Here is a 14,708-nt window from a genome sequence, read left to right as displayed (position 1 = left end):
ACAATGAAAACACAATATCCAAAACCTATAGGACACAATGAAAGCAGTCCTGAGAGGGAAGTTTATAGCTCTACAGGCCTATCTCAAAAAACAAGAAAAAATGGTAGTAAATCATCTAAATCTACATCTCAAAGAACTAGAAACAGAGCAACAAGAAAAGCCCAGAGTGAGCATAAGGATGGAGATAATAAAAATTAGAGCAGAATAAATGACATAGAGACCAAAAAACAATACATAAAATTAATGAAACCAAGCGGTGGTACTTTGAAAGGATAAACAAGATTGATGAACCTCTAGCCAGACTTACCAAGAAGCAAAGAGAGAGGACCCAAATAAACAAAATCAGAAACGATAGAGGCGAAATAACAACAGACCCCACAGAAATACAAATGATTGTTAAAAAATACTAGGGACAACTCTACTCCAACAAACTAGACAAACTGGAGGAAATGGACATATTCTTAGAAAAATACAACATTCCAAAACTCAATCAGGAAGATTCTAAAAATCTCTATAGGCCAATAACTAGGGAAGAAATTGAAGCAGTCATCAAAAAGCTTCCAGCAAGCCAAAACCGGTTTGGCTCAGTGGATAGAGCATCGGCCTGCGGACTGAAAGGTCCCAGGTTATATTCCGGCCAAGGGCATGTACCTGGGTTGTGGGCACATCCCCACTGGGGGATGTGCAGGAGGCGGCTGATCAATGTTTCTCTCTCATCGATGTTTCTGACTCTCTATCTCTCTCCCTTCCTCTCTGTAAAAAATTAATAAAATATATTTTAAAAAAATTATAAAAAACAAGCTTCCAGCAAACAAAAGCCCAGGACCAGACGGCTTCACAGGGGAGTTTTACCAAACATTCAAGGAAGAACTAAAACCTATCCTCCTCAGACTACTACAAAAAATTCAAGAGGAAGGAACACTTCCAAGCTCATTCTATGAAGCCAGCATCACCCTAATACCAAAACCAGGAAAGATAACACAATGAAAGAGAATTACAGGCCAATATCCCTCATGAACATAGATGCCAAAATCCATAACAAAATCTTAGCAAATCAGATCCAGCAGTACATCAGGAAGATCATACACCATGACCAAGTAGGATTTATCCCAGGGATGCAATGATGGTACAATATACGCAAATCAATAAACGTGATATATCACATAAACAAATTGAAAGAAAAAAACCACATGGTCATATCAATTGATGCAGAAAAAGCGTTTGACAAAATACAACGCCCATTTTTGATAAAAACTCTCAGTAAGGTGGGAATAGAAGGATCACACCTCAACATAATAAAAGACATATATGACAAACCCTCTGCCAACATCATACACAATGGGCAAAACCTAACACCATTTCCCCTAAGAACAGGAACAAGACAGGGATGCCCACTCTCACCACTCCTGCTCAACATAGTACTGGAACTATTAGCCATTGCAATTACACAAGAAGAAGAACTAAAATGCATCAAAATTGGAAAATAAGAAGTAAAACTGTCCTTATTTGCAGACGACATGATATTATACATACAAAACCCTAGAGACTCCATCAAAAAACTACTAGACTTAATACATGAATTTGGCAATGTAATAGGATACAAAATTAACGCCAAGAAATCTACGGCATTTCTATACACCAATAGTGAACTTACAGAAAGAGAGACTAAAAAAACAATCCCATTTACAATCACACCAAAGAAATTAAGCTACCTAGGAATAAACTTAACTAAAGAGGTAAAAGACTTCTACTCAGAAAACTACAGGACCTTGAAAAATGAGATAGAGGAACACATAAACAGATGGAAGAACATACCATGTTCTTTGATTGGTAGAATCAACATCATTAAAATGTCCATACTACCCAAAGCAATCTATAAATTCAACGCACTTCCCATTAAAATACCAATGGCATATTTCACAGACCTAGAACGAACTCTCCAAAAATTCATCTGGAATAAAAAAGACTCTGCATAGCTGCAGTACTCCTGAGAAAGAACAAAGTAGGTGGGATCTCAATACCAGATATCAAGATGTATTACAAAGCCACTGTTCTCAAAACTGCCTGGTACTGGCACAAGAACTGACATATAGATCAAATGGAATAGAATAGAGAGCCCTGAAATCAACCTGAACCAATATGCTCAATTAATATTTGACAAAGGAGGCAAGAACATACAATGGAGTCAAGATAGTCTCTTCAATAAATGGTGTTGGGAAAATTGGGCAGATACATGCAAAAATATGAAACTAGACCACCAACTTACACCATACACAAAAATAAAATCAAAATGGATAAAGGACTTAAACAAAAGACAGGAAACCATAAAAATACTGGAAGAATCAAAAGGCAACAAAATCTCAGACATATGCCGAAGCAATTTCTTCACCGATGCAGCTCCTAGGGCATTGGAAACTAAAGAGAAAATAAACAAATGGGACTGCATCAAAATAGAAAGCTTCTGCACAGCAAAAGAAACCATCAGCAAAACAACAATAAGCCCACTGCATGGGAGAACATATTTGCCAATGTTATCACCGATAAGGGTTTAATCTCCAACATTTATAGGGAACTCATACAACTTAACAAAAGGAAGATAAACAATCCAATAAAAAAATGGGCAAAGGACCTAAATAGACACTTTAGAAAAGAGGACATTCAGAAAGCCAAGAGACATATGAAAACATGGTCAAAGTCACTTATCATCCCAGAAATGCAAATCAAAACAACAATGAGTTACCATCTCACACCTGTCAGAATGGCTATCATCAGCAAATCAACAAACAACAAGTGCTGGGGAGGATGTGAAGAAAAAGGAACACTTGTGCACTGCTGGTGGGAATGCAGACTGGTGCAGCCACTATGGAAGACAGTATGGAGTGTCCTCAAAAAACTAAAAATGGAACTCCCATTTGACCCCGTGTTCCCAATTCTAGGAATAGATCCCAAGAAAACAGAAGCACCAATCAGAAAGGATATATGCACCCTTATGTTCATAGCAGCACAGTTCACCATAGCTAAGATCTGGAAACAGCCTAATTGCCCATCAGTAGATGAAAGAATTAGAAAACGTGGTACATCTACTTTTTTTTTTATTGCTTAAAGTATTACAAAGGGTATTGCGTATGTGTCCATTTTTTTCCCCAGCCTTGGACAGTCCCCTAGCCTCCCCTACCCCCCGGTGTCTTATGTCCATTGGTTATGCTTATATGCATGCATACAAGTCCTTTGGTTGATCTCTTACCCACCCCCCTCCTGCCCTCCCACCCTCCCCGACCTTCCTGCTGTAGTTTGACAGTCTGTTCGAGGCAGCTCTGCCTCTGTATCTATTTTTGTTCATAAGTTTATAATGGTCTTTATTATCCAGAAATGAGTGACATCATGTGGTATTTTTCCTTCATTGACTGGCTTATTTCACTTAGCATAATGCTCTCCAGTTCCATCCATGCTGTTGAAAATGGTAAGAGTTCCTTCTTTTTTAGAGCAGCATAGTATTCCATCGTGTAGATGTACCACAGTTTTCTAATCCATTCATCTAATGATGGGCACTTAGGCTGTTTCCAGATCTTAGCTATGGTAAATTGTGCTGCTATGAACATAGGGGTGCATATATCCTTTCTGATTGGTGTTTCTGGTTTCCTGGGATATATTCCTAGAAGTGGGATCACAGGGTCAAATGGGAGTTCCATTTATAGTTTTTTGAGGAAACTCCATACTGTCTTCCATAGTGGCTGCACCAGTCTGCATTCCCACCAGCAGTGCACAAGTGTTCCTTTTTCTTCACATCCTCGCCAGCACTTGTCGTTTGTTGATTTGTTGATGATAGCCAGTCTGACAGGTGTGAGATGGTACCTCATTGTTGCTTTTATTTGCATTTCTGGGATGATTAGTGACTTTGAGAATGTTTTCATATGTCTCTTGGCTTTCTGAATGTCCTCTTTTGAAAGGTTTCTATTTAGATCCTTTGCCCATTTTTTGATTGGATTGTTTATCTTCCTTTTGTTAAGCTGTATGAGTTCCCTATAAATTTTGGAGATTAGGCCCTTATCAGATATGACAATGGCAAATATGTTTTCCCACACAGTGGGTTTTCTTGTTGCTTTTTTGATGGTTTCTTTTGCTGTGCAGAAGCTTTTTATTTTGATGTAGTCCCATTTGTTCATTTTCTCTTTAGTTTCAAGTGCCCTAGGAGTTGTATCAGTGAAGGAATTGCTTCGGCATATGTCTGAGATTTTGTTGCCTTTGGATTCTTCTAGAATTTTTATGGTTTCCTGTTGTACATTTAAGTCCTTTATCCATTTTGAGTTTATTTTTGTGTATGGTGTAAGTTGGTGGTCTAGTTTCATTTTCTTGCATATATCTGTCCAATTTTCCCAACACCATTTATTGAAGAGACTATCTTGGCTCCATTGTATGTTCTTGCCTCCTTTGTCAAATATTAATTGAGCATATTGGTTCGGGCCGATTTCTGGGCTCTCTATTCTATTCCATTGATCTGTATGCCTATTCTTGTGCCAGTACCAGGCAGTTTTGAGAACAGTGGCTTTGTAATACATCTTGATATCTGGTATTGAGATCCCACCTACTTTGTACTTTTTCAGGATTGCTGCAGCTATTCGGGGTCTTTTTTTATTCCAGATGAATTTTTGGAGAGTTCGTTCTAGATCTCTGAAGTATGCTGTTGGTATTTTAATGGGAAGTGCGGTGAATTTATAGATTGCTTTGGGTAGTATGGACATTTTAATGATGTTGATTCTACCAATCCATGAACACGGTATGTTCTTCCATCTGTTAATGTCTTGCTCTATCACTTTTTTCAACGTCCTGTAGTTTTCTGAGTAGAGGTCTTTTACCTCTTTAGTTAAGTTTATTCCTAGGTAGCTTAATTTTTTTGGTGCGATGGTAAACGGGATTGTTTTTATAATCTCTCTTTCTGAAAGTTCACTATTGGTGTATAGAAATGCCTCAGATTTCTTGGGGTTAATTTTGTATCCTGCTACATTGCCAAATTCATGTATTAAGTCTAGTAGCTTTTTGATGGAGTCTCTAGGGTTTTGTATGTATAATATCATGTCGTCTGCAAATAAGGACAGTTTTACTTCCTCTTTTCCAATTTGGATGCCTTTTATTTCTTCTTCTTGCCTAATTGCAATGGCTAACACTTCCAGTACTACGTTGAACAGGAGTGGTGAGAGGGGGCATCCCTGTCTTGTTCCTGTTCTTAGGGGAAATGGTGTTAGTTTTTGTCCATTGAGTATGATGTTGACTGTGGGCCTGTCGTATATGGCTTTTATTATGTTCAGGTATGATCCTTCTACTCCCACCTTGCTGAGAGTTTTTATCAAAAATGGGTGTTGAATTTTGTCAAATGCTTTTTCTGCATCAATTGATATGACCATGTGGTTTTTTTCTTTCAATTTGTTTATGTGATGTATCATGTTTATTGATTTGCGGATATTGTACCATCCTTGCATCCCTGGGATAAATCCTACTTGGTCATGGTGTATGATCTTCCTGATGTACTGCTGGATCTGATTTGCTAAGATTTTGTTGAGGATTTTGGCATCTATGTTCATGAGGGATATTGGCGTGTAATTCTCTTTCATTGTGTTGTCTTTACCTGGTTTTGGTATTAGGGTGATGCTGGCTTCATAGAATGAGCTTGGAAGTGTTCCTTCCTCTTGAATTTTTTGTAGTAGTCTGAGGAGGATAGGTTTTAGTTCTTCCTTGAATGTTTGGTAAAACTCCCCTGTGAAGCCGTCTGGTCCTGGGCTTTTGTTTGATGGAAGCTTTTTGATGACTGCTTCAATTTCTTCCATAGTTATTGGCCTATAGAGATTTTTAGATTCTTCCTGATTGAGTTTTGGAATGTTGTATTTTTCTAGGAATTTGTCCATTTCCTCCAGGTTGTCTAGTTTGTTGGAGTAGAGCTGTCCATAGTATTTTTTAACAATCATTTGTATTTCTGTGGGGTCTGTTGTTATTTCGCCTCTATCGTTTCTGATTTTGTTTATTTGGGTCCTCTCTCTTTGCTTCTTGGTAAGTCTGGCTAGAGATTTGTCAATCTTGTTTATCCTTTCAACGAACCAGCTATTGGTTTCATTGATTTTCTCTATTATTTTTTTGGTCTCTATGGCATTTATTTCTGCTCTAATCTTTATTATCTCCTTCCTTCTGCTCACTTTGGGGTTTTCTTGTTGCTCTCTTTCTAAATATTTGAGTTGTAGAGTTAGGTGATTTACTACCATTTTTTCTTATTTTTTGAGATAGGCCTGTAGCACTATAAACTTCCCTCTCTGGACTGCTTTCATTGTGTCCCATAGGTTTTGGATTGTTGTTTTTTCATTGTCATTAGTTTCCAGGATGTTTTTAATTTCTTCTTTGATCTCATTGGTAACCCAGTCAATATTTAATAGCATGCTATTCAGCTTCCAGGTGTTTGAGTATTTTGGGTTGTTTTTATTGTAGTTTATTTCTAGTATTATGCCATCTTAGTCTGAGCAGATGCTTTTTATGATTTCAATCTTCTTGAATTTGGGGATACTTTGCTTGTGACCCAATATGTGGTCTATTTTTGAAGATGTCCCATGAGCACCTGAGAAGAACGTATATTTCCTGGCTTTGGGGTGAAGTGTTCTGAAGATGTCTATTAAGTCCATCTGATCTAGTGAGTCATTTAGGATTGCTGTATCTTTGCTGATTTTTTGTCTATAGGACTTACCCAGTGCTGTCAATGGTGTATTAAAGTCCCCTACTATGATTGTATTGTTGTTGATCTCTCCTTTGATATCTTCCAGGAGTTTTTTTTTATGAATTTGGGTGCTCCTACATTGTGTGCATATATGTTTACCAGGGTTATATCTTCTTGTTGTATTGACCCCTTTAGTATTATAAAGTGGCCTTCCTTATCTCTTGTTAAGGCCTTCACTTTGAGGTCTATTTTGTCCCATATAAGTATTGCTACCCCAGCTTTCTTTTCCTTTCCATTTGCCTGAAAGATATTTTTCCATCCTTTCACTTTCAGTCTGTGTGAGTCCCTTCTAATGAGGTGGGTTTCTTGTAGACAGCAGATGTATGGGTCATGTTTTTTTATCCATTCAGCCACTCGGTGTCTTTTGGTTGGATTCTTTCTGAGCTTTTTATTTCTTCTTTTTATACCAGTCCCTTTAGCATTCCTTGCATTCCTTAGCCTTTTTTTGTCTGTGAAGCTTCTTATTTCCCCTTCAAGTTTGAATGATAGCCTTGCTGGAGAGAGTATTCTTGAATTCAGTCCTTTGCTTTGCATCACTTTGTAAATTTCCGTCCATTCTGATCTGGCTTGATGTGTTTCTGTTGAGAAATCATTTGATAATCTAATGGGAGATCCCTTGTATGTGACTTTCCATCTCTCTCTTGCTGCCTGTAAGATTTTCTCTTTGTCCTGAACATTTGCCATGGTAATTATGATGTGTCTTGGTGTGGGTCTTTTTGGGTTCACCTTGTATGGGACTCTCTGGGCTTGTGTGACTTTTTTTCTTCCCCACCTCAGGGAAGTTTTCTGATATTGTTTCTTCGAATAGGTTTTCTAATCCTTCTTCATCTTTCTGTTGTTTTGGTACCCCTATTATCCGTATGTTGTTTCGTTTCATGTTGTCCCAAAGCTCCCTTAGGCTCTCCTCCTGTCTTTTAATTTTTTTTCTCCAATTGCAGTACATTTTGGGTGTGTTTTGCTTCCTTGTCTTCTAATTCACTAATTTGGTCCTCTGCTTCTCCTAGCCTACTGTTGATACTTTCAATGGTGTTTTTTATTGCAGCTATATCACTGTTCATTTCTTCTTGGGTCTTACTTAAGTTGTTGATTTTTTCATCTGTTTCTTCTTGCTTCTTGCAGAGGTTGTCGATTTTCCCTCCATCCAGTTTATGCACTCTAGGACCCTTATTCTGAATTCTTTTTCTGTCATGTTGCATGCCTCTGTATTACTTAGCTGCTTTTCTGGAGAGTCCTCCTTCTCTTTCCTTTTGGGGGTTTCTTTGTCTACCCATGTTTGATCTCACTGACATATCTAGACGTTGAGTCGTTCAGTGGCTGCTCCCTGGGTGGCAGTGACTCCTTGGTCTGTGGTTGCTCTTCGGGCGGTTGTGGTAGCAGCTGCTCTTCAGTTGGCAGCAGCTCCTCTGGTGGGTGCTGTTCACAGCTGTGGTGGCTCTTCTGGCTGGTGGGGGGTGGTTTCACGCACTGCTGCTGTTCCTTAGCCGAGGGTGTGGTGCTCAGTAGGCTGCTGTTGCTCGGTTCTGCTGCATTGATTTAAGGGCACAAAATACAACACAACAAGGCACCACGTACCAGGCACTAAACACAAATATATTCACAATATTAATAACCCCAAATAAAGGTGACCACCCGAATAAAGAGAATTAGGGGATAAGGAAGAAGGAAGAGATAAAGATAAAAGAGAAAAAAGAAAAGAAAAGTAGGGATCAAAAAAGGGAGTGCAAAAACGAAATTGGGAAAAAGAAGGGGGGAAAATAAAAGCGAGAAAAGAAAAGAAAAAAAAAGAGCGAAAAAAGAGAATGAAGTGGAAGAGGGGAAGAGACTTTTTATATGAGGAGAATACTCCTATAGAACCACCACGAATCCCAGCAAATTCCATCAACAGCTCCCTGTAGATGGATGCAAACTAGAAAAAACCAATAATATAACGATGAAAATAGAATGGAGAACACTAATACCAAAATAGAATGAAGAGAAAATAAAATGGCACTTTAAAAGATGGTAAAATGGTAGCAGTAATAATGCTGGTTAAAAATAAGAAGGTAGTAGACTATGGCTGTTGGAGGGACGGCGGTGATCACACGTCCGCTGCTGGGAAGAAGTTGATTCCCATTTCAGGCCATTATCAGAAAAGCTAAGTTTGCTGCATAGTAAGGATCAGAAGGCCTGATCCTGATTACAGAATCTTGGGTTGTCTCCCACCTCATCCTTCTATACCATCCCAGAAGATCTATAAGATTCAATCTGGAAAAGCATTAGAAGTTCTTAGAAGACCAAGAAGAAAGAGGATTATTGGTTGAAATAAAAACAGGGATGAATGAGTTCCAGAAAGCAGGGTTCTCAAACTCGTGGACAACAACCTGCAGAAGAAGACAACTTCAAAAAACCAACTAGAAGCAATATGCAGAGAAGTAAGATGAGGGGAGCCTCATCAGGAAAGAAGACAGCTGGTCCACAGCAGAAGAATCTGGAACCAGCCCTCCCGGGTAGATGGGGGGTCGCTCTGCAGAGAATCCCCCTTCTGGATCCATGAGGAAGACCAGAAAAAACAAGCAGAAGACTCCTGGAAATGGGGATGGTGGCAGTACCAGCGAAGCCCCTCAGCCACCTCGGAAGAAAAGAGCCCGGGCTGACCCCACTGTTGAAAGCGAGGATGCATTTAAGAATAGAATGGAAGTTAAAGTGAAGATTCCTGAAGAATTAAAACCATGGCTTGTTGAGGACTGGGACTTAGTTACCAGGCAGAAGCAGCTGTTTCAACTTCCTGCTAAGAAAAATGTAGATGCCATTCTAGAAGAGTATGCAAGCTGCAAGAAATCACAGGGAAATGTCGACAATAAGGAATACGCAGTGAATGAAGTTGTTGCGGGAATAAAAGAATACTTCAACGTGATGTTGGGCACTCAGCTGCTCTACAAATTTGAGAGGCCCCAGTATGCTGAAATCCTCTTGGCTCACCCTGATGCACCCATGTCCCAGGTTTATGGAGCACCACACCTACTGAGATTATTTGTAAGAATCGGAGCAATGCTGGCGTATACACCCCTTGATGAGAAGAGCCTTGCATTATTGTTGGGCTATTTGCATGATTTCCTAAAATATCTGGCAAAGAATGCTGCATCTCTGTTTACTGCCAGTGATTACAAAGTAGCTTCGGCTGAGTACCACCGCAAAGCCCTGTGAGGGTCTACTGACCACTCACTATTATGTCTGGTATCTGTAAACACTCTTTTTGTTCTTAGTCTTTTTCTTGTATAATTGATGTCCTTTAAAATTGTTACTGTATAACAGGGCTTATATTTCAGTTTTTCTGTTTTGTTTTAAACAGAAAATAAAAGGAGGAGTACAAGCTCCTTTTCTCATTTCAACATTGCTACCAGTGTACGCAGTAATTAGACAAAAAAAGAAACATTCAGTAGAACATTTTCTTGCATAGTTGACAACATTGCTTGAATGCTGGTGGTTCTATCCCTGACACTACACAATTTTCTAATTATGTGTTAATGCTACGTGATAAAAATGCCCTGATTCCTAGTGTCAAAGGTTCAACTTAATGTATATACCTGAAAACCCATGCATTTGTGCTCTTTTTTTAATGGTGCTTGAAGTAAAACAGCCCATCCTCTGCAAGTCCATCTATGTTGTTCCTTAGGCATTCTATCTTGCTCAAATTGTTGAAGGATGGTGGTTTGTCTCATGGTTTTTGTATTTGAGTCTAATGCACGTTCTAACATGATAGAGGCAATGCAGTATTGTGTAGCCACGGTTTTCTGGAGAAGTTGATATTTTAGGAACTGTACTTCAGATCTTAAATAAAATTTGTTTCTAAATTTCAAAAAAAAATAAGAAGGTAGTAATTAAAAGGGTAAAATCAGGAAAAAGAAGAAAAAAAAGAAGAAGGAAAAAAAGGAGAAAAAAAAGAAAAAAGAAAAAAAATTGGTTTCTTAGTTAAAAGGTGAAAAAAAAAATTGCAGTAGTGAAGGTCTTTCGGTTCTTTTATTCTTCAGTCTGGCTCGCCTTTAGTCCTGCCAGGTATTTAGGAGAGTGTTGAGTTTCCCTGTGATACAGTGTTCCTCTGTGTTGTAAACCACAGTCCTTATTTCAAAGCAGGCCTTATTTGTTTCTCAGACTGCCTTATTTTGTGTTTAGCAAAGAGTCAGTTTGTGGCTCAGCCTCTGGGTGGCAGTGTTCTGGGGTTGGCCTCTGAGGCTATAAGGCATTGAAAATCCTTCTATAGGCCAGACCCTGTTAACTCCCAGGGACTGATCAGGTTATTTTAATCCTTGATCTTGTTCAGGGTGGAATCTGGGTGTGGCTGTGCTCCTTGCCTGGGGGCTGGGGGGAGGAGTCTCACTCTCTGGAGAGAATGGCTGCCCCAGTCCTGGGCTAAGGGGTGTCTCAGCACTCAACACTCAATTCGCTGCCACCTCTCCTGGCCCCCCTTCTCTCCTCAGTCTCTCCCCAGATTCCACTCCTCCGCACCCTCTCCCTCTCTTCAGCACAGGTGAGTGTCTGTATCCGAAATGTCCCATGAACAGGATTTGGTGAGAACAAACAAACAAACGCCGGCCGCGGAAACGGGGAAGGCTTAGGTTCTGTAAGCTCCTCTCTTACTGGCACTGCATGGTCAGGTCAGTTCCTCAGGCTGCCCCCTTTAGGCTCAGTCCTCCGTGGTCACAGAACCCAGTTCTCAAATCCCCTGGCAGCACCAGGAATCCCGCAGATCTCCTTTCCCCTGTCAGGGGCTGTGCCTGTCCCAGGGGACGCGGCTGTCTGCCATGCGGTCTCCCTCCGACCCTCTGGGCTCAGAGGTCTGGCAAACTTTCCTGCCCAAATCCCTCGTTTTTTTTTACCTTTCCAGGGGAGTTCTGCCCTTCCCGGCCGCAAACTGTCTCACCAGCCGAGCAATTTCCCGTGGTACATCTACTTGATGGAATACTATGCTGCTGTAAAAAAGAAGGAATTCTTACCATTTGCAATGGCATGGATGGAACTGGAGAGCATTATGCTAAGTGAAATAAGCCAGTCAATGAAGGAAAAATACCACATGATCTCACTCATTTATGGATAATAAAGACCATTATAAACTTACGAAGAAAAATAGATACAGAGGCAGAGCAGCGTCAAACAGACTGTCAAACTACAGCGGGAAAGCCGGGGAGGGTTGGGGGACAGGAGGGCATGGTAAGAGATCAACCGAAGGACTTGTATGGATGCATATAAGCATACCCAATGGACATAAGACACTTGGGGGTAGGGGAGGCCAGAGGATTGTCAAGGGCGGGAAAAAAAGGAGACTTATGTAATACTCTTTTTAATACTTTAAGCAATAAAACAATTTAAAAAAAGAGAACATGTACATTATAACTATATTGTGCCTAAAGTAACCTTATCATTTTGTCATGATCTCAGTAATATCCCAATAGATCTTTTTTTTTTCACTAAATACGTCTGTAAACATCACATGTGAAAATAAACACATGAATAGTTAGAATTAGCTTCAGAGGAAAGAATGAGGATCAGCCAGTATAGTTACAGGAAGCAGAATTCGACTCACTGCAAGGAAGACATGTCCATGATGAGAACAATTTGAAACGTACTGGGCCCTTCTACTGTTATTTGAGTGTTCTCTCTCTAGAAATGCCCAATCAGACCACATTACAGCAAGAAATATCCATGCACATTACACGTATCGTGAGTCCGAAATATGACTATGTCTTTGAACAAGGTTTTAAAAATAGTCTGCTCCCTGCTCAGTTCCTTATTCTATTACCTCATCTTCTAGGTCAAGGTATCCAGAATTATGACAGTTCAGCAATGAAGCAAATGTTTATCTCTTGTAAATTTAATTCACTCCGTTGACCTAAAAAATGCCGGGATAATGCTGTTATTGACACACTGGAAGTTCAAAGATGTGGTCAGCACTATTTGTCATTTTTGTGTTATGACTAAACTTTCTGAAGTTAATGGGCTTAGAAGACAGGACATCATTTACCTTAAGTTATTTAGCAATAAAGTAGATTTTATTTATTCAAAAAAAAAAAAGAGAAGAAGATTCTTTGCAAAGGCCATGAGATGGGATAGAGCCTGCCACATTTGAGAAGCAGATAAGTGCACTGTGTGACTAAAGGGAAGGGGAGGGAGGCATGGCTTGCAACAAGTTGGAGAGAAGGCAGCAACCATCATATGCATGGACTGGCAGGCCATGGGCAAGAATTTGGATTTTATTCTCAGGGGAATGAAAAGTCATGAAGGCGTTTTAAGCATGATCCAATTTGCATTTTTAAAAGAACACTCAGTGGATGGACAGATAGATAATGATAAGCAAATACAATTAATGGTAGTAGCTGAATTTAGCTGGTAGGTATAAGAATGTTTACTGTAAAATCATTTCAACTTTTCTGCATGTTTAAACATTTTAAAAATAACATGTTGGTTAAATCTGGCTATAGTATGAAGAATGGATTGCTGGAGAATAAGAGTGGCTACATAGATAGCAGCTAGGAGACTTTTAATAATCATAGAAAAGGGGGATGGTAGCTTGGACTAGTGTGCTGGCGTAGAGATGGCAAGAACTGAGCAAGATTTTGAGATATTTAGGAAGTAGAATCAATTTGGTTTCCTGATTGAGTTTGCCTCATGGCAAGGCATAAATTAAAGATCACTACCCAGTGCCAAGTTAATATAACTGAGTGGATGATGGTACCAGGTATTGAATCAGGATATACTGGAGCAGAAAAACCTGGATGCAAGGGAGAGGGTAGATTGTTCAGTTTTGAATATGTTGGAAACATAAATTATCTCGGTGGAGATGCCATACATGCAGTTGGATCTTGGATCTGGGTCTGGGTCTGAGAAAAAAGATCTGGATTGGAGAAGTGAGTTTGAAGTCATAAGCATATAAATTGTCATCAAACCATGACAGCGCAATACATAATAATGCCTGAAAGGGTATAGAAAGTGATGAGAAAAGAAAGAACAAGCAGCAAAGAATCGAATGTTTAACATTTAACAATTTTTAAGAGACAAGGAGAGGGAGTAACTAATAAAACAAAAATTAGGCACATGTATGACAAAAGGCTTTGGAGTTGCTTCCAGTCTTTTGCAATAAATTCCCTATGCATATTAATTTCTCACATATGTATCTATCTCTGTAGGATAACTAACCCAAAGTGAAATTGCTACATTTTGTGCACACACACGTCCACACACACACCCCTCATTTTTAATTTCAAAGTATTTATTTTTGAAAAGAAAAGACTGCTTAGAAAAGCCACTAAACATAGACAATTTAGCTAACCATATTTAAAATGACATTTGATAGGATTGGTTAAATAAATCTGATGTATCCCTATAATGTAATACCATGTAGCCATAAAAAAGAATGAGGCTGTCAATATATTCTGATATGCAAGGGGAGAAAGGACGACTTACTTTTCACAATTTTGAATTATTTGAATTTGTTTTCATTCACATGTATTACCATTATTTAAAAATGTTCTTTGTACTTCTACACCATACTTAGTAAAAAAAAAAAAAAAAGGTGTGACTTAAAGATTAACTTATCTTTTATTTCTGAAAGCAACACCAACAGATTTCTGATGCATACCTGAGTTTTGCATCATGGGAATGCCCAGTTAGATGTTGGTTTTTATAAAATACAGTGAATTGCTCTAAATGTGGTGAAGATTTGAACAAAATGTTCATGCTTGTCTTGAGTTCAAGATATAAATTGTGGACTATATTACTTTTCCACTTTCATTATTAGTGAAGAAATCCACTTTATTTGTCTACTTTAGAGATGTCTCCAGAGTTTGCCATCATCACCCTTTCACCTCCCTTAAAAATGCCTTTGAAGACAGAATGAATCACATCAAGTCTGATGACTATTTTTCCAATATAGAAAATGATGATTTTAATTTTTTTGTTTTCTGTTTTCAAGAAAGGTGACAGAGAT

The 14,708-nt window shown here is 39.0% G+C and overlaps 1 protein-coding gene across 1 annotated transcript; it reads left to right on the top strand.

The window, feature by feature from the left end:
- The first annotated feature begins 8,806 nt into the window (after nt 1–8,806).
- LOC132225259 (mortality factor 4-like protein 2) lies at nt 8,807–10,160 on the top strand. The gene is given in 2 exon segments (XM_059680564.1): nt 8,807–9,243; nt 9,246–10,160. Coding segments are annotated over 2 exon segments (864 nt in total). The 5' UTR covers nt 8,807–9,068; the 3' UTR covers nt 9,935–10,160.
- The last annotated feature ends 4,548 nt before the right edge of the window (nt 10,161–14,708 follow it).

The sequence above is a fragment of the Myotis daubentonii genome, chromosome X (assembly GCF_963259705.1).
Source record: "Myotis daubentonii chromosome X, mMyoDau2.1, whole genome shotgun sequence".
NCBI lineage: Eukaryota > Metazoa > Chordata > Mammalia > Chiroptera > Vespertilionidae > Myotis > Myotis daubentonii.
This window is presented reverse-complemented; position numbering and strand designations above follow the sequence as displayed.